Here is a 20,798-nt window from a genome sequence, read left to right on the forward strand (position 1 = left end):
TCCAGGTTCTCCAGATTAGAGTCCGCTGCTCATGCGGAGGAGCGGGGAATCAAACCCGTTTCTCCAGATTAAAGTCCACCACTCTTAACCACTACAGCATGGTACAGTTTGATTCTCCTTCAAAGGAGCGTTCAGAGAGAACTGTGACTAGCCCAAGGTCACCCAGCTAGCTTCACGTGTACGAGTGAGGAATCGAACCCGGTTCTCCAGATTAGCGGCCTTCGCTCTTAACTACTACACCATGCTGGCTCACATGGGTAATAATTAGGACGTGCTGAATGGCCGTTATGGACGAAAGATTCATCGCACAATCGTTGCCGTGCGAGAGGCCGAGGGGCAGAAAAGGTTTGCCGAAGGGCTTCATCCAGTCAAAAAAGAGATATTTTCAGTGCAACCCTTAGCATGCTCAACTCGGAAGCTTCACAATGACAATCCTAAGCATATTTAATTTTCCAGATTGAGCTAACAACAAACAACAGCATGAGTTGTTTTAGGAAAATTCAAAACTTTATTATCAATATGTAAAAGATTAGCCACATATGATGTTATAAGGGTAGAATGGATGTTATAACTTGATATAGTTTCATTGACTATCTCTTCACGTTCAGATATGCATAAACTATGTACTGTGATACACAATCATATGGACTGTAACAATTTTTCTTTTTTTCTTTTTTGACTTGTTTTTCTTTTTCCCATTTTTCCTATATATATATATATATATATGTATGTATATGTGTGTGTGTATATATATATATATGTATATGTGTGTGTGTGTGTGTGTGTATGTATGTATGTATATATGTGTGTGTGTGTATATGTATGTATGTATGTATGTATGTAAATCCAGATTGAAAGCAACGGGACAAATGTTATTCGTTTTAGCTGGATCATTCCCAAAGCACAACTGCGGCAACCCAAATGCATTCAAGATTATTGAAGCCGAGTTAGCATCTACGTATAAACTGAACATCTGGCAAAAGAGTCCTAAACTGAGCTTCACTGTTATTCATATTCCTCTCCAAAGGGAAACATTTCTCCATAGTTATATAGCGGTATCTATAGGGTTGCCAGGTCCTTCTTCGCCATTGGCGGGAGGTTTTTGGGGGTGAAGCCTGAGGGTGAGGTTTGGGGAGGGGAGGGACTTGCCACAGAGTCCAATTGCCAAAGCAGCCGTTTCCTCCAGGTGGACTGATCTCTATCGGCTGGAGATCAGTTGTGATAGCAGGAGATCTCCAGCTAGTACCTGGAGGTTGGCAACCCTACCAAACACACAACTTCCCTTGTGGGTGGAACAGCCCCCTCCCCCACGACATCTAGTTTTGTCCTTAGCAACACATGACTCAAATAGGTCCGCTGAACAACTCTCCCCCCAAAAAATCCCTGCTCCAAGCCAACAGTAGGGGCTAACCAGTGACTTGTGAAACTCCAGATTTTGCTGGGCCATCCAGGGATGCAAAGCCAGGGGCGTAAAACAGAACACCTGGTAGACTAAGACAAATGGCAGAAATGTCATGAAGAGTTCAGGGGGGCCAGCTGGGAGATCCGTCTGCAGATCATTAGTGCGCCTGATGTGTGCGTGCCAGCAGAGCAAGAAGAAGAGCTGGATTTTATATGCCAACTTTCCCTACCACTCAAGGAAGAATCAAACCGGCTTACAAACATCTGCCCTTCCCCTCCCCACAACAGACACCCTGTGGGGTAGGTGGGGCTGAGAGAGCTGTGACTAGCCCAAGGTCACCCAGCTGGCTTCATGTGTAGGAGCGGGGAAACCAACCCGGTTCACCAGATTAGCCTCCGCCGCTCATGTGAAGGAGCGGGGAATCAAACCCGGTTCTCTAGATTAGAGTCCACTGCTCCAAACCACCGCTCTGAACCACTACACCACGCTGGCTCTCTTGGCAAATCCAAGAAGGTCCTCTGAACAGAACTTAAAGTGTTTCGATGGAAACGTGTATCCCACAATGCCTTTCCAAGGTTCAACAAAAGCTCAAACTCAATACTTGGTGCAACTAGGAACCGGCATGCAACACACTTCTGGCTTACTGCTCCAGTTAGTGTTATTAGAGGACGCAAGCGCAAAGCCAAGGGGCATAACGCAAAAGCTACCTCTGCATCAAAGCCTCTAGTACTCGCAGGGTTATACCTATACCCACTGGGAATGTAAGAAATGTAACCCCTCCCTCCGAGGGGAGCCGTGGCTCAGTGATCGAGCATCTAGTTGGCATGCAGAAGGTCTCAGGTTCAAACCCTGGCATTGTTGGATGCAACAGCCACTCCCCTGTTCACTGGTGTGAGGGTCTCTGTCTTTGTGTCTCTGCTTTCCATCACCTGCGGTGTTATCAGTGAACTCGTAAAAGCAGTTCACACCTTCTGGTCTCAGGCGCCAGGCCTGATGGCCCATGTATCTTCCCCCCCGCTGTTCTTCCTGCCAGTACTCCCTCAGGCCGGTGCGGCCTTGGAAGTGTGATAGCCGCACCAGACTTCCTGGGATCCGTCTGATGTTTTGTATTATGCCAAGCTTGTAACTTCCCATAACAATAAGTGTGAACCCCAGTGCCCCAGTGCCCTGGAGTCAATATATTCTGTAAACCCGTATAGCCCCTCACTTGCAACTTTCTACCTGTGCCTGTCTCATCTCCTGAAGGCTTCAATAAATCTATTGTTTCTGTATCAACGTCTGAGCAACTGATTTGGAGAAGCAAACTCAGAGAGGGGGATCTCTCACATTAAGTTGCAAGTCCTTGCCTCTCGGACTGCAGCTGTACCGCTTTGGACAGAATGTCAGCCGACGAGGACACCACCCCTAACCCCGATGCCCCCAAGGAACCGGACGAGCCGGAGAAGCCGGACCCGAAGGAGGAGGGAGCCAAGCCAAAGAAACCGAAGGGTCGCGCCCCCGACCAAGATCGGGACGGACGTCCCCGGGGGCTTACTTATTGGCTGGACTCTCCCAAGGGCTGGTCGCTCTCGCGGACTGCGGCGAAGGATCGCCGGTTGGCCTTCCCCAGCACGGGACTCGAAGGGGACCCGGCCCGCAAAGAGGCCCTCATGGAGGAAGAACGAAAGCAGTGGCAGGAAGACCGCCGGGCTATGCAGGAGCAGATGGAGATCATGCAACGCGTAATGGGTGAGATGGCCACGACCCTAGATGCGCTGAAGTTGCAACCTCCAGCCGGTGCTCCCCCAGACGGGGCGCCGGTAGTTCCGCCCGCAACCCCTGCCCCCCCGGCCCGTCGGGACCTGAAAGTCACGTATGACGGGTCGGGAGACCAGTTAACCTTTTTTATGGTCCAAGTAGATATTTTTATGCGGGAACAAGGCCGAACCTTCGTTTCTGAGGAGTCCCGGGTGCAGTACGTGGCTTCCTTACTGCAAGGGGAGGCGGCTGCCTGGATGGTGTTGCAGTATGAACTCCGCTCGCCGGTGCTGCGAACCCTGGACGAGTTCATGGTAGCACTCCGAAACCGTTTTGAGGACCCGACTCTGGGTGAGCGGGCTAAAGCCTCCCTGATGCAACTGCGCCAAGGGACTAAGTCGGTGGCGCAGTATGCAAGTGAGTTCCAGTCACTGGCTAGCCGAATTCTGGACTGGAGTGAAGCTACCTTGGTACAATGTTTCAGGGAGGGTCTCAACCCAGACCTCCAACATTGGGCCTTCATGCAAGGGAACCCCCCGGATGTGGAAGGTTGGGTTCGCCATGCTGCTGACATCGAGAATCGCAAACAACTCCTGAACTTGTCCAAGCAACGGCTTGGGCGAGACCCCAGGCCCCGAGGTGACCGTGGCCGGGAACTCCGGCAAGGGGGTGGCGGGGGTCTCTCGGCCGCGGAACGCCGCAAGCGGTTCGAGGCCGGCGTCTGCCTGATCTGCGGGGGAAAGGGTCACTTTGCATCGCAATGCCCCTCTCGCTCAGGCCGTCCGACCCCCCCCCGCCAAACCCAGGCCGAGCCGACGAAACCGGCCGCCGACAGCCAGCCTCGCCGCAGAAGTGGACCACTGAGCCGGCGCTCCGGCGCACCCTCCGCTCTCCACGCGCGCCCCCAGGATGGGGCATCCGACTCTACGGTCCCATCGGGGTCCCGGATTACAAATACCGTCTTTGATTCGGACGGCTCCCCGGAAGCCACCACCCCGTCCCCCTCTTCCAGCGAGGAGGAAGAGTGGGAACAGCCGGCAAAAAACGCCGTCGGTCTGCTGTAGAGGGGGCTCCGCAGCAGACCGTCCCTATCGTTGTGCAAGGAGCTCCACCGATGGTAAGCGCCCAAGAGGACAATGTATTTGTGCGTGTTCATCTGTCCCTACCCAAAGGGGGTCCCCCGTTAGAGGTCCCCGCGTTGGTCGACTCGGGGTGTGCCCGCACCATGATAAATGAGGAAACTGCCAAGAAGTTGGGTGTCCGGCGCAAGCGGCTTCCGGGACCCCTCCGTTTTTCCCAAATGGACGGGAGTGACTTTAAACGGGGCCCTGTGACCCACAGAACTGCAGCCGTGATTATGTCCGTGGGGGAACATTGGGAACGGTTGTATTTCACCATCGCCCCTATTGTAACCCCTGTGGTGTTAGGGATGAACTGGTTAAGGGGACACAATCCCTCCATTGATTGGGTTAAACGGGTGCTTTCCTTCCCCGAAAACCCCTGTGGGTTGCATGACAAGGAACGGGTACTCAGAACTCCAGCCGCCGCACTGGTAGGGTCCCCCGCCCCAGTCTCTCCTCAATTACCCTCTGAGTACTCGCAGTTTACTGATGTTTTCGATGTTAGAGAGTGCGACGAACTGCCTCCCCACAGAGAAACGGACTGTGCCATCGAGATTGTAGGGGAAGGCAAACTGTCTAAGGGAAAGGTTTACCCCATGAGCCCTAGTGAAAAGACTGTATTGCGAGACTATCTGGATGTCAATCTGGCGAGGGGTTTCATACGCCCCTCCAAGGCTCCTTATTCAGCCCCAGCTTTCTTTGTAAAGAAAAAGACGGGAGATTTAAGACTGTGTATTGACTTTCGCAGACTGAACGCAGTCACCCAGTCTAATGCTTACCCCCTCCCTCTTATTCCTGACCTTCTAGCACAATTAAAGGAGGGCCGAATCTTCACCAAACTGGACTTGGTAGAAGCCTACCACCGCATTCGCATCAAAGAAGGAGACGAACCCAAAACGGCCTTTTCCAGTTGTTTTGGGATGTTTGAGTACCTGGTCATGCCGTTCGGACTTTCGGGGGCTCCGAGTGTCTTTATGCAATTAATTAATGAAGTTTTGCATGATTTACTGTTTCGGGGGGTGGTGGTATTTCTCGATGACATTCTTATTTACTCTGAGACCATGGAAGAACATGTGCGCCTAGTGCGAGAAGTGCTCCAGCGGCTGCGGGAGCACAAACTGTATGCTAAGGTGTCCAAGTGTGAATTCCACCAACCTTCTATTACATTTCTGGGGTATGTGATTTCCCACCAAGGGTTGGAAATGGACCCCGCCAAGGTCCAGGCGGTGCGGGACTGGGAAACCCCCACTACCCGCCGCCAACTTCAACAGTTTTTGGGGTTTGCCAACTTTTACCGGAATTTCATTCCCAACTTTGCCCAAGTTGCGCTTCCCCTCACTGCCCTGTTGCGTACCAAGGACAGGGGGGCTAGCGCCGCACTCCCCTCAGCCCGTCTGCAATGGTCTCCCCAGTGCCAGCAAGCTTTTGAACGTTTAAAGCTACTTTTTTCATCCGAACCCGTTTTGGCTCACCCGGATTGCACCAAGCCCTTCGTGGTGCAGGTGGATGCCTCGGATGTAGCCATGGGCGGGGCCCTATTGCAGAGGGATGAGGGGGGACGGTTGAGGCCATGCGCCTACTTCTCCAAGAAGTTTTCCCAGTCCGAAATCAACTGGGCCATTTGGGAGAAGGAGGCAGCAGCGGTCAAACATGCCCTTACCATATGGAGACACTTCTTAGAGGGGGCCGAGCTGCCGTTCGAAGTGTGCACAGATCACAAGAATCTTGAGGCTCTCAAGGGAGCTAGAAAACTCAATGCCAAACAAATTCGGTGGGCCCAATTTTTTGCAAAATTCCGGTTCACCCTCAAACATGTCCCTGGCAAAGAAAATGCCCTAGCTGATGCTTTGTCACGACTTCCCCAGTATCGCAACGATTTCGATCGCCCCGTCGACTCCCTGTTCACTCCCGAACAGCGAGGGGAAGTCCCTGGCTTGGCCGTCACCACCCGATCCCAAGCCCGCCAACCGGAGACCCCCCCTACGCTCAAAGGTATCCCGGAAGCATTCCAACAGCGACTCCGGGACGCCTCCTTACAGGAGGAGGAGCACCATCTCCTCCCCACTGGCTTGGAACGAACCAACACTTGGTGGGTGCAAGGGGGGAAACTATATGTCCCATCTTCCCTTCGCAAAGAAGTATTGGGACTTGTACATGGGGCCAGGCTAGCGGGTCATTTTGGTTTCATAAAAACGCTTCACCTGGTTCGAAGGCAATTCTGGTGGCCCGGTATGAGATCTGATGTAGAGTTGTATGTGCGCAGCTGCCCCACCTGCGCCACAGCCAAGAAACGGATGGGAAAACCCCCGGGGCTTCTCAAACCGCTTGAGAACCCCTCCCGTCCCTGGGAAGTCATCGCCATGGATTTTATCACCGACCTACCTCCAAGTCGGGGGAAAACGGTTCTCTGGGTTATCACAGACCTCTTTTCCAAACAGGTTCATTTCGTTCCATGTGCAGGTCTTCCTTCAGCCCAGGGCTTAGCTAAACTGTTCATCACGCACGTCCTCAGGCTACACTCGATCCCGAGGAAGGTCCTCTCCGACCGGGGGGTCCAGTTTGTTGCCAAATTCTGGCGGGCTTTCCTAAAGTTAATGGGAGTGGAGGAACAGGGCCTTTCTTCCGCCTATCACCCCCAAACGGATGGTCAAACGGAACGAGTAAATGCGGTAGTAGAATGTTATTTGCGTTGCTATGTAAATTTCCACCAGGACGACTGGGTCGACCTGCTGCCATTTGCCGAATATGCGTACAACAATGCGCCTCATTCCTCTACCGGCTTTAGTCCCTTCCAAGTTATATACGGGACGGATTTTGGCCCTTTCGGTTCTGCCCCCGTCTCGCCAGAGCTCCAGTCTACCCCTGATCTTCAGGAGTGGATTCAGGTGGTTAAATCCACCTGGCCATGGTTGCTCAAAAATCTGGAAAGGGCAAAAAGCAAGTACAAGGAACAAGCAGACAAACACCGGTCTCCGGGATGGGAACTCAAGGTGGGGGAGCAAGTCTATCTGTCCACCAAAAACCTCCGCTCTCTTCGCCCCTGCAAAAAACTGAGCGACCGTTATGTAGGACCTTTCCCCATTACCAGAGTAATCAACGAGGTTACCGTGGAACTGAGTCTCCCTAAGACTCTCAAGGGAGTTCATCCAGTCTTCCATATAAGCCTCCTCAAACCTTATGTAGCAGCTCCCCAGTTCCACCCCCCTCCCGCTCATGAGATTCCTACCGTAGTAGGAGGGGATACCCATTTGGAAATATCCAAGGTTTTAGATTCCAAATGGAAGAAAGGGAAACTGTTTTACTTTGTTCGCTGGAAAAACCTTGGCTCCGCTCATGACGAATGGGTGGCCGCACCCCACATGGCAGCTCCTCGCTTGGTCCGAGAATTCCACCTCGCTTATCCCGATAAGCCTCGTCCTCTCGGAGGGGGGCCTTAAGGGGGGCAGAATGTGAGGGTCTCTGTCTTTGTGTCTCTGCTTTCCATCACCTGCGGTGTTATCAGTGAACTCGTAAAAGCAGTTCACACCTTCTGGTCTCAGGCGCCAGGCCTGATGGCCCATGTATCTTCCCCCCCGCTGTTCTTCCTGCCAGTACTCCCTCAGGCCGGTGCGGCCTTGGAAGTGTGATAGCCGCACCAGACTTCCTGGGATCCGTCTGATGTTTTGTATTATGCCAAGCTTGTAACTTCCCATAACAATAAGTGTGAACCCCAGTGCCCCAGTGCCCTGGAGTCAATATATTCTGTAAACCCGTATAGCCCCTCACTTGCAACTTTCTACCTGTGCCTGTCTCATCTCCTGAAGGCTTCAATAAATCTATTGTTTCTGTATCAACGTCTGAGCAACTGATTTGGAGAAGCAAACTCAGAGAGGGGGATCTCTCACAACTGGCCAGATTTACCATGAACAGAGACGACTCAGGATTTATTTATTTTTCAGAAGCAAGAGGTAATTTATTTTGCCAGCAGGAAGAGTTTTGTCTTTTGACAATTTTTTTTTACTCTTCCCAATGTCCACGCCTTCCATCTCAGTTTTTATACAATTTCGAAGCCTTTTGTCTTTTCATATTTCATGATGCAGTATCCGTGATATGCCCACCCCCCGAGCTCAATTTAGATTAGCTCATCATCCTGTTTATGGGTATCAGTCTGTATCAGTCTCTGACGTTACCTTTACACCTGTGCAAAAGTTTTAAACTTTTGTTAGGATGTACTGCTCCCTACTGGCTTATATAGATAACTACAGCTTACAAGTATTAATTAACAAATGATATTATCTTATAAACTTGTACTTTTTTTATGCTCCCATAATCTTTATATCTCTTGTGAGTGACTAACATGCTAGGATTAAATCAAATAAATTGAAATTCTACACTTCCCTCAGCATCTCCAGCTAAAAGGATCAGGTAGAAGGTGATGTGAAAGACCTCAGCTCCAGACCCTGGAGAGCCGCTGCGGGTCTGAGTAGACAACACTGACCTTGAGGGACCGAGGGTCTGATTCAGCACAAGACAGCTTCATGTGTACGTACATGTGTATTACTTTCGTGCAAGAGTCTAACTGCTCATTTTGGGGGGTTTCAAAGAAGAAGAAGAAGAAGTTAATTTTTATATGCCGACTTTCTCTCCCTTTTAAGGAGACTCAAACCACCTTCCCTTCCCCTCCCCACAACGCACACCCTGTGAGGCAGGTGGGGCTGAGAGAGCTGTGACTAGCCCAAGGTCACCCAGCTGGCTTCATGGGGAGGCGTGGGGAATCAAACCCAGTTCTCCAGGTCAGACTCCACTGCTCCAAAACGACCACACCATGCTGGCTCTCACTACCATTTCGGGAAGCCCCAATTTAAACGTGTGGCTAAACTGGGGTCTCGCGTGACCCCGCAACCTGATCGGTAAAGTGCTTGACGTAAGAGGGTTAAGAGGCATAAAAAGAAAGGAGGCGCTTCAGAACTGTATATCGCTTCCTGCAGATTCAGTACGGGAGAAGCATCCGGATTATGAGGGGTTAGTCACCCACAGGCCACGAACATGCGCTCTGCCAAATGCGGATGCTGCCAGACCACATCTCCTCGCTACTTACTTCCTCCAAGTGCTCCTTGTCAGAGGCCTACATCAAAAAGACCCATCTATTAGTCCCTTCCAGAACCACTTCCAGAACACTAACCAAACTCTTATCCTCCCCATGCTGAGAAACTTTGCATCGGCCTGGTTGGTCAAAGGTTGGTCTTTGCACGATTCTTATGGAGTTCAGTATCCCAGAACACATCAACCAGCTAGGAAAGATGCTAACAACAGGAAACACTCATAAGAACATAAGAAAGGCCCTGCTGGATCAGACCAAGGTCCATCAAGTCCAGCGGTCTGTTCACACAGTGGCCAACCAGGTGCCTCCAGGAAGCCCACAAGCAAGACGTCTGCAGCAGCATTGTCCTGCCTGCGTTCCACAGCACCTAATATAATATGCATGCTCCTCTGATCCTGGAGAGAATAGGTATGCATCACGACTAGTATTCATTTCGACAAGTAGTCATGGACAGCCCTCTCCTCCATGAACATGTCCACTCCCCTCTTAAAGCCTTCCAAGTTGGCAGCCATCACCACATCCTGGGGCAGGGAGTTCCACAAGTCTCACTTTCCACACCACCTCTGCAGCAGGGGTGCTGTTTTGGCATGCCCGAGGGTTGCCAACATCTAGGCGGGGGATGGAGAAATTCCCAGAATTGCAAGCGGTCTCCGGACAACGAAGGTCAGTTCCTCTGGAGAGATCGGCTGCTTTGGAGGGAATTTCCCAGTCTAGAGATGGCAACCCCAACACGGCCCTTTGACACCCTGGTCACGTGGAAAGAGACCACGGCATGACCCCATCAGAGGTCACCTTGCTCTCCCTGAGCATTTCCACGAATTTTGCCCACGTTTTCTCAACTTGTGTTTAGCCAGCATCCAGAAAATGTGGGGAAACGAAGGGGGGCAGCGAGGTGACCTCCATCAGTCGGAAAATGCTAGCATAATCTGCACGAAGCCCCAAAATAGTTGGTGGGGTGACCGCAAGGAAACAGCCATAAATGGCCAATGTTTCCACAGAAGCAATTAGGGTTGCCAGGTGGGGAATATATTTTTTTTAAATGTAGCCTAGTGTACTTATCAAAGGTTTACCCAGGAAATGATAAAGGGTAACTCTAGAAATTGCTAGTAGCTATAGTTTCCGGCGATTCCTAGAGCTACCCAGGAAGTTAGCTCTAGGAATCCCTGGAAACTCTATGGTAGAACTATAGAGTTTTCTAGCGATTCCTAGAGCTACCATTTGTCACTTCCTGTTAGAACTTCCAGTAAGTACACAAGACCGCATTAAAAAAAATTATCCTGCAGCCACTTAGAACAGAGGCAAGCCACAGTACCTGAGGGCAGGGATCCCTAGCTTGTCAGCCCAGGGAGCAAACCACACTACATTCATCGCTGGAAGACAGCTTCTGATTTGTCTTCATTGCTGAAACCAACGTCTTGCAAACTTCAAACTCAGAAAGGTGCTGACACCTTTCTGAGAATCCCAGAATTATAGGGGCTGAACTCAAAAGGAAGGATTTGTCTACAAGGGGTATCAGACAGCGCATGCTCTGAAAACACTGAAACGTTGGACCCCACATTTCTGATCTGTTTTTTTTTTTAATTGCAGATTATGTCCGCCGCTCATGTAAAGGAGTGGGGGAAATCAAACCCATTTCCCCAGATTAGAGTCCGATGCTCATGTGGAAGAGTGGGAATCAAACCCGCTTCTCCAGATTAGAGTCCGATGCTCATGTGGAGGACCAGGGAATCAAACCCACTTCTCCAGATTAGAGTCCACCGCTCTTAACCACTACGCCACGCTGGCTCTCTAAATTGCTTCAAGTCCCCAGCAGAGAGAATGGTGGGACATAAACGAAGTAAATAAATAAATCCTGCTCACGAGCCTCAACAATACCTTTGAAGTATGTATGGCATCGGACAGCCGACCCAACGCTCATGCAAAGTAACACTTAAAAAGTTCAACCTTGGGAATGTCAGCGCAGCCCGCTGACCATAAATGTGGGGATTAGAATGCATTTTTATTAGGATCCCAAGGTAAGCTAGCCTTAGAAGAGATACGTTGCAGCTTCAACATGCCTTAGTTTATGGCTACGATAAATCTCAAAGGGATGAAACAGACATATTTATAACCCTGTTCCAGCTGTTCACTCCGATTTGAGCGCGAAATCAAGGACGGCCGCCTTGAACGTTGTGACATTTGACATCCAATTTTTTTGGGGAAAGATCAGACATTAAGCCTCTTGCCAAAAATGGTAGGGGGAAATGATAATGCAACAGACCTGGGCGCTTATACCCAACGTGCAATGCGCTTACCGAGGTGGAAAACACCTAGAGAAGAAGCGACAAAAAGAGCTCTCACACATGACGAATACAGGTTGAGCACCCCTGATCCAGACATCTATATCTGGACTGATCCGAAAACCGGACACATAGGCACACATGAAGCTACCTTCTACTGAATCTGACTCTTGATCCATCCAAGTCAGTATTGTGTACTCAGACCGGCAGCAGCTCTCCAGGGTATCAGGCAGAAGTCTTTCACACCACCTACTTGCCTACTGGAGATGCCGGGGATTGAACCTGGGACCTTCTGCATGCCCAGCAGATGCTCTACCACTGAGCTATGGCCCCTCCCCTAATTTTTTGAGCTGGCATGCACACATTACTCACAGGCCTTTAGCAGCGCCATTGATGGTTCAATGTACACAAAATTATTTAAAATATTGTTCAAAATTACATTCAGGCTATGTGTACAAAGTGTGTGTGTATATATATACACAAAGTGTGTGTGTGTGTATATATATATATATGTAAAGGTCCCCTGTGCAAGCACCAGGTCATTCCTGACCCATGGGGTGACGTCACATCCCGACGTTTCCAAGGCAGACTTTGTTTGTTGGGTGGTTTGCCAGTGCCTTCCCCAGTCATCTTCCCTTTACCCCCAGCAAGCTGGGTACTCATTTTACCGACCTCAGAAAGATGAAAGGCTGATTATTACTAATACAACCGACTTCCATTGGGATCAAACTCAGGTCGTGAGCAGAGCTTGGACTGTAGTACTGCATTTTGTGTTTAGGCTAGGGGTATAAAGTGTATGTTTATGTATATATATAAATAAATGAATTTTGTGTTTAGATTTAGATATCATATTATGTATGTGCAAAAATTCCAAAGTATTCCAAAATACGGACAAGGGATACTCAGCCTGTAACACACGTTCGATCATTTGCAAGTGTATTTTGCCATTCCGCACTGTAAAAAGCCAGTTGTCAAGTGAACTGAATCGTCTCTAAGCCAGGGGCTCAATCCTTGGCATTTACAGTTAAAAGGAGCGCTATCAGAGGGAGTTCTCAAAGGACTTCCAAGGCCAGTTGAACGGTGGGAGAAAGCCCCACTGTTCCACGTTTCGCAGGCGCCCCTGATATCAGTGTAAGGTCAGAGAGAGCCACGGTCTGCTTCCAGGTAACAGAGATGCATGGGGCACTCACCAGATATCAAGATGGGGCTGAACCCGTCTGTGAAGCAAAAACCCACTAAGAATGTGTGTGTGTGTGTTTGTGTGTGTGTGTGTGTAAAGTGCCATCAAATCATAGCCAACCTATGGCAACCCCTCAGGGTTTTCAAGACAAGAGACTAACAGAGGTGGTTTGCCATTGCCTGCCTCCGCATAGCGACCCTGGACTTCCACGGTGGTCTCACATCCAAATACTAACCAGGGGCGATCCTGCTTGGCTTCGGAGATCTGACGAGATCAGGGTAGCTTGGGCCATCCAGGTCAGGACGAAGAGAGAGTAACTATCACCAGTTCAGGGCTAAAATTTGCATTCTTCCATTTATCTTTTCGAGGACATCAATGTTTATGAAAACCCCACCAATGTCTCCAGCCTCGCCCTGAAGCCTTGAAGATGCTCCGAAACAGATGCGCAAGGCTAAATATACGCCTTGCCCTAGGTGCACCAGAGTGGGGGAACACAGTGGACTAGAAAAAGAAAAGGGGCTGTGCCTCAGTGGTAGAGTATCTGCTTGGCATGCAGAAGGTCCCAGGTTCAATCCCCAGCATCTCCAGTTATAGGGAATAGGCAGGTAGGTGATGTGAAAGACCTCTGCCTGAGACCCTGGAGAGCTGCTGCCAGTCTGAGAAGATAATACTGACTTTGATGGACCAAGGGTCTGATTCAGTAGAAGGCAGCTTCATGTGTTCAAGAGTTGGTTTTTATATGCTGACTTTTTCTGCCTTTAAAGGAAGAATCAAACCGGCTTACAATCGCCTTCCCTTCCCCTCCCCACAGCAGACACCTTGTGAGGCAGGGGAGGCTGAGAGAGTTTAAAGAGAACTGTGACTGGCACAAGGTCACCCAGCAGGCTTCATGTGGAGGCGTGGGGAATCGAACCCGGTTCACCACACTAGCACCATGAGCAGCCCACGCGAAAACGAGCCCTCACCTTGGCTAAGCGGCTCATCTGATCTTCCGAAAGGGTACTGCTCGTCCTCCCGGGGGTCTTGGTGGGCTCTGAGCCGTCCGCTTCCACATTGGGCCAGACTTTCAAATCGTGCATTCCTTGCCGGAACATCCTACGAAAAAGCATGCTACGTGTTAACAGAAGCTGGGGAGAAATCCACGCTACCTGGACGTGGCGCTTCCTCTCCCCACAGAACTCCAGGGGGCATTATTTCCCTCTCCCTGCCCTCAGCCGGCACACCATTTTAATTTTATTTATTTAAATAATTTATAAGCCGCCTTTCTACCTTACAGAGCTCCGGGCTCTATCGGGGAGAGCGGGATAGAAGAGTAAAATTATTGTCATTATTATTATAAGGTGGTTTACAATTTAAATAGTGCAACAGAAACAACAATTAAAAAGACGTAAGACACATTTTTAAAAGGCGGTATTAGCTGGAGATCTCCTGCTACTACAACTGATCTCCAGCCGATAGACATCAGTTCACCTGGAGAAAATGGCCCCTTTGGCAATTGGACTCTATGGCATTGAAGTCTCTCTCCTCCCCAAACCCTGCCCTCCTCAGGCTCCACCCCAAAAACCTCCAGCTGGTGGCTAAGAGGGACCTGGCAACCCTAGTTGTTGTGGGGATAAAGCAAAGGGAGGGAGAACCATGTATGCCACTCTCCTAAGAAGAAGGGTGGGATAAAAATGTACTAAATACATGTCCCTCTTTGGGGGTACCCAAGAGAAGAGGAGGGAATCCCAGCACCTTTTCATAAGGAAGAGCCAGCCCCATGTTTGTGAATGTGTGTGTTTTCAGTAATATTACACCCATAATAAAAACCCTGGTTCCAAAGATGTGTTCAAGCCTGGTGTGTAAAAGAAAGCAAAGCAGGCACCAAACATGGCTCAAGGGGGAGGGTGCCCCAAAGGCAGGGGGCCACTGCAGAAAAGGCCCCGTCAGCAGACAGCAAGACGCATACGTACCCGTATTTCCCAAAGAGTGAGACTGTCGTTCCCCCAACAGGGACGGCTTTGCCGGGGCCGTAGACATCCCATATTGTCAGGGCCACCTGGGCGTTACGGGGCAGGTCTGGATACTTGACGGGGAGTTTTAACCATTCATTCCAACTGAGGAGAGAGAGCATCCTTGTGAGTTAGAAGGGAGGGCCCATTTTGCTCCATATCCCTTTCGTAGAGTTGGAAGGGACCACCAGGGTCCAACCCCCTGCACAATGCAGGAAATTCACAACCACCTGCCCCCCCACACACACACACAGTGACCCCTACTCCATGCCCAGAAGATGGCCAAGATGCCCGCCCTCTCAGGATCTGGCTAAGGTAATAGAACCAGCATTGTTGACAGATGGCCATCTAGCCTCTGCTTAAAAACCTTCAGGGAAGGAGAGCTTACCTTTTAGATGCCAAGGGCATCAACCAGGTTCCTTTGTGATTTAATTACTTGGTTAATTACCTGGTTGTTTTTTGCTTTTCCATCAATTCTATGCCTGTATATTGTTTCTGATCCAGGTTGTTTTTAGGGGAGTGCAGGAACCTGCCTTATACTCAATCAGACCATTGCTTGATAAAGAGCAGTATTGTCAGCAGCTCTCTAGGGTCTCAGGTTAGAAGTCTTTCAGATCTCCTCTGACCTGATTCTTTTAACTGGAGATGCCGGGGATTGAACCTGGGGCCTTCTGCCTGCCAAGTAGAGGCTCTACCACTGAGCAATGGCCCTTCCTCGCCTTTGGTCCATGAAGTTAAGGATTGTCTACTCAGGTGGGCAGCAGCTGTCCAGGGTCTCAGGCAGAGGTCTTTCACATCACCTACTTGCCTAGTCTCTAACTGGAGACGCCAGGGATTGAACCTGGGACCTTCGACATGCAAAGCAGAGGCTCTGTCATTGAGCCACAGCCCCTTTGAGCCACAGCTCTTTACAACCTGCTCTGGCTTTTACCATTCTGGATGACCCGGAGCCCTCTGAAAAGCTGCTTTAGAGTGAATCAAATCTTTGGTCCATCAAGGTCATTATTGTCTACTCAGACGGGAAGCAACTCTCGACAAAGTGGAACGAAAACAGCATGCCACCCAAGTGTCCACAACAGAGAGGAAAGGGACTTACTTCCATCTGGTGCTAAAGGCTTTGTAGGACGTCCGTACGGGAAGAGCAAGGGGCTTTCCTTCTGCAAACACCTGGCACGTCACGTACAAGTCAGAACAGGTCTCCTGGTAGAGCCCCGAGAACCGCAGCATCGGATTTTCCAAAACCGCCTTGTAGCTCTTCTGCTCTCTTTTGCCCTCCAAACTTCCTCTAAGAAAAAGAAGCGCAAAATAAGATCATAAGGCAGGATCGAGACAAATCCAAAGCTGAGCAAATCCATCTGCTGACAAATGAGTGTGCTGCAATTATGAACGTACAGGTCTCATTCTCACTAACAGCCTATTTTGGTTTGTTTGTTAGTTTTGTACCCCGCGCTCACTCCCCGGCCGAAACTGGGCTCAAGACGACTCACAACATACAGTCCATACAATAAAATCTATTAGTTGCAATAAAATCATCATGGATTGATTGGTCCAGAGTGTAAAACCACAAATAGAAAATCAGACGACTGGGAGATCTCCAGCCATCACCTGGAGGCTGGCAACCTTACAGCCCACCCACCAAAGCATCCATTTTCTCCAGGGGAACTGATAATAATACACACACACTGCATCTAAACAATAAATGAAGATGATAATAATAATACACATGCACTGCATCTAACTTCCTCATTAAGATATTGACAGAATGCTCTCTCACAATGCATCTAAGTAGGTACCTGAAGAAGTGAGCTGTGACTCCCGAAAGCTCATACCCTGCCAGAAATGTTGTTAGTCTTTAAGGTGCTACTGGACTCTTGCCCTTTTCTACTGCATCTAAGTAATATAAAATATATTACTTCCAGGTCATTCAGTTGCCGATTTAAGAGTAGCAGTTTTCTTACAAATGGGAGATTAGAGAGACTGCTGAATTACTACTAATAATGAAGATCAAGACTATGCATTCTCCCGGATTGAATAGAGACCTGGGATTCCTGTCTCATTACCAATGCTAATTTCTCCACGCCTACCGCCCCTCTGCATATCACACCTAATCCAATCACACCTGTCAATGTCATTTACTTGCAATTGACATGTATATATTATTGCCTTTGGGTGTCTGAATCCACTCTTCTCTACTTCGGGACAGATGGACTCACATTCTAGCTGTATCTGAAGAAGTGAGCTGTGGCTCACAAAACCTCACACCCTGCCAGAAATCTTGTTAGTCTTCAAGGTGCTGCTAGACTCTTGCTCTTTTCCACTGCATCTAAGTAGGGGAGGGGAACAACACTGCATCTTCTCTTCTCTCTACTCTACTTCTCTCCAAACCAAAAGGTGCATCCCCTTGCAAAAGGGTCGACACCCAGAAATCACCTGTGGGTTGGTCCTACCACTAGCACATAGGAAAAAAAACACACGATGTCATGCACAACTGTAAAACAGTTCACAGTGGGTGGCCGGGTTAGTCTGTCTGCAGTAGTAGAAAAGGGCAAGAGTCCAGTCGCACCTTAAAGACTAACAAAAATATTTTCTGGCAGGGTATGAGCTTTCGTGAGCCACAGCTCACTTCTTTAGATACAGCTAGAATGTGAATCCATCTGTCCTTAAGCTCACTTCTTCAGGTACCTACTTAGATGCATTGTGAGAGTGCATTCTGTCAATATCTCAATGAGGAAGTAGTTAGATGCAGTGCATGTGTATTATTATCATCATTATTATCATCTTCATTTATTGTTTAGATGCAGTGTGTGTGCATTAGTATCAGTTCCCCTGGAGAAAATGGATGCTTTGGTGGGTGGGCTGTAAGGTTGCCAGCCTCCAGGTGACAGCTGGAGATCTCCCAGTCGTTCTGATTTTCTATCTGTGGTTTTACACTCTGGACCAATCAAAGCTCACACCCTACCAGTCTTTAAGGTGCTATTGGACTCTTTGCCCTTTTCTACAATTGCAAAACAGAGACCTTTCAAAAAAAAACTCAGATCACATCAATGCACCCATGCGCACAAAAAAATCTCAGATCGCAATAAATGCACCCATGTGCACAAAAAAAATCTCAGATCACATCAATGCACCCATGCGCACACAAAAATCTCAGATCACAATAAATGCACCCATGCGTACAAAAAAAAACCTCAGATCACAATAAATGCACCCGTGCGCACAAAAAAAACCTCAGATCACAATAAATGCACCCATGCGCACAAAAAAACCTCAGATCACAATAAATGCACCCATGCGCACAAAAAAATCTCAGATCACAATAAATGCACCCATGCGCACAAAAAAATCTCAGATCACAATAAATGCACCCATGCGCACAAAAAAACCTCAGATCACAATAAATGCACCCATGCGCACAAAAAAACCTCAGATCACAATAAATGCACCCATGCGCACAAAAAAACCTCAGATCACAATAAATGCACCCATGCGCACAAAAAAACCCCCAGATCACATCCATGCACCCATGCGCACACGTGCAGCCGCCCCCTTCCTCACTGAGGACTCACATCTTGAGTTGCACATTAATGTCCAGGTCGCAGCTGTAAACATAGCAGAACTTCTCGGGTTCGCCCATGGCGGCTGCTCCGGGATCCCTCCCTCTCCTCTCGCGGCTGATGCCTCCCCGGGCGCCCCTCCCACCGCGCCGCCGCGTCCGTCCAATCAGCGGCCGCGGAAGCGCCGCCCGCTTGCGCCTGGCGCCGCCATCTTTCTCGAGGGCGCCTCGCCGCCGGGGAGGAACGCTGGCGGGTGGGGCGGTGGGGGTGTTTTGCCCGACGCAAAGATGGCGGGCTCCGCGTACGGCGACGCGCCTGCCCTCGCGGGGCGAAGCGAACATGGCGGCCCCCAGCGGCGGGAGAAGAGGCCGCCATTTCTCGAAATGAAGGGATGGGGATGGCGGCTGGGAGGGGGGCGGGGCTTGAGTTGGGTTCCGTGACGTCGCGACGCTTCGGGGCTGCGTGCTGCGCCCGGGCGGATTAACCCTTGAATGTCCAGATTGAATTTGATCGCCTGCGTTTGGTCTTGTTTTGTTTAAAGAGGTTTATTCCCAGTAAATAGGCAAATAGGGTTGTACTCGATGATGCACAAAGTTACTTACGCTGCAATCCTAAGAAGAGTTGCTCCCAGTCTAAACCTACTCATTTTTGTATTCTTTTGTTTTTTTTAGTTATTTGTTTATGTGATTTATAATTTGTTATTTTTTTTGTTTTTTGATTAAAATTAATTTTAAAAATATATTAAAATAAATAAATAAACCTACTCATTTCAATGTGTTTACACTGGAGTAAATCTGCACAGGATTGTTGCACTGCTAGAGAGGCCATTAGGGACTAGGGTTGCCAGCACTGGGTTGGGAAATACCGTGAGTCAGCAGTGTGATGCGGTAGCTAAAAAAGCAAATGCGATCTTGGGCTGCATCAACAGAAATTTAGTGTCCAGATCAAGCGAAGTGATGTTATTGTTTTACTCTGCTCTGGTGAGACCTCACCTAGAGTACTGTGTTCAGTTTTGGGCACCACAATTTAAGAAAGATGTAAAGCATCTGTGTCCCAGTGAGGAAGGCGGACTATAAATGATGTAAATAAAGAAATAAAATGAATAAATCATTCATGTTGGCTTTGTGTATGATGCATAAAGTTTCTTTGGCTATGTATTCTTACACACGACATAGATGCTTTCAATGCCAATATCAATGTATTAAATATGCAATATACTCTGTGTGGGGGTGGGGTTTTATATGACACAAACACATTCAGTTGAAATTAAATCAAAAGAGTTTCCGTCTCGACGTTAAGAAGAACTTTCGAACCGTTAGAGCGGTTCCTCAGTGGAACAGGCTTCCTCGGGAGGTGGTGGGCTCTCCTTTCCTGGAGGTTTTTAAGCAGAGGCTAGATGGCCATCTGTCAGCAAGGCTGATTCTGTGACCTTAAGCAGATGATGAGAAGGAGGGCATCTTGTACATCTTTTGGGCATAGAGTAGAGGTCACTGAGTGTGTGTGGGGGAGGTAGTTTTGAATTGCCTGCATTGTGCGGGGGGTTGGACTAGATGACCCTGGTAGTCCCTTCCAACTCTATGATTCTATGTATGTACTGGTGTGTGCGGAGAGAGAGAGAGAGAGAAATAGTGGCATTTATTTTCATATACTTTATTTATACTTGCTCTATCTATTTGTCTGTCTATCACATTTTAGACTATCCTTCCTCCTCATTTTATCCTCACAACAACCTTGTGAGGTAGTCTGGTTTGAGCAACTGACCCAAGGTCTTGTTAAATATTTTACAGCCCCACAAACCCTAAGCTGCCGATCCCACATTCTGCTCATCAAATGTTGCTCACCCTCATCTTAGTGGACTCGGACAATGAAATTATAGTGCTGTTGCCAACCTACGGGTGGGGCCAGGAGATCTCCCAGTAGGGTTGCCAGGTCCCTCTTCACCACCGGCAGGAGGTTTTTGGGGTGGAGCCTGAGGAGGGCGGGGATTGGGGAGGGGAAGGACTTCAATGCCATAGACTCCAATTACCAAAGTGGCCATTTGCTCCCGGTGATCTGATCTCTGTCGGCTGGAGGTCAGTTGTCCTAGCAGGAGATCTCCAGCTAGTACCTGGAAGTTGGCAACTCTAGCCCACAATCAAGACGACTGCAGCAGCATCCTGCCTGTGTCCCATAGCACCTAATATAATAGGCATGCTCTGTTGTCTCCTGCCATAAAAACCTTACAGGATCTCTGTAAGTCAGCTGCAATGATAAAAAAAATACTTTTAGTACTCTAATTCAGAGGAAATCAGACATAGATATCCTTGGCTCTAGAATTTCCTTTTGCCTCAGAGAAGGGGGTAGAACTTTGCAATATAACACACACACCCAATTAATAAAAGAAACTAAAAGTTGGAGGGGCTAGTCTTCAAGGGATCACCCATTTCCAAAGCAGTTGGAACTGTAGCTAGGACA

The 20,798-nt window shown here is 49.0% G+C and overlaps 1 protein-coding gene across 1 annotated transcript in view; it reads right to left on the bottom strand.

The window, feature by feature from the left end:
• The window catches only part of PIK3C3 (phosphatidylinositol 3-kinase catalytic subunit type 3), a 112,046-nt gene extending 93,602 nt beyond the window's left edge, over positions 1-18,444 (bottom strand). The window contains exons 1-5 of the mRNA XM_056848007.1: positions 18,357-18,444; positions 15,887-16,075; positions 14,752-14,895; positions 13,765-13,894; positions 9,338-9,364 (exon numbers count right to left, since the gene is read on the bottom strand). Of these exons, the coding sequence (XP_056703985.1) occupies positions 9,338-9,364; positions 13,765-13,894; positions 14,752-14,895; positions 15,887-16,075; positions 18,357-18,424 (558 nt within the window). The 5' untranslated portion in view covers positions 18,425-18,444. The remainder of the gene's footprint in view (positions 1-9,337; positions 9,365-13,764; positions 13,895-14,751; positions 14,896-15,886; positions 16,076-18,356) is intronic.
• Positions 18,445-20,798: the final 2,354 nt, after the last annotated feature.

The sequence above is a fragment of the Euleptes europaea genome, chromosome 4 (assembly GCF_029931775.1).
Source record: "Euleptes europaea isolate rEulEur1 chromosome 4, rEulEur1.hap1, whole genome shotgun sequence".
Taxonomy (NCBI): domain Eukaryota; kingdom Metazoa; phylum Chordata; class Lepidosauria; order Squamata; family Sphaerodactylidae; genus Euleptes; species Euleptes europaea.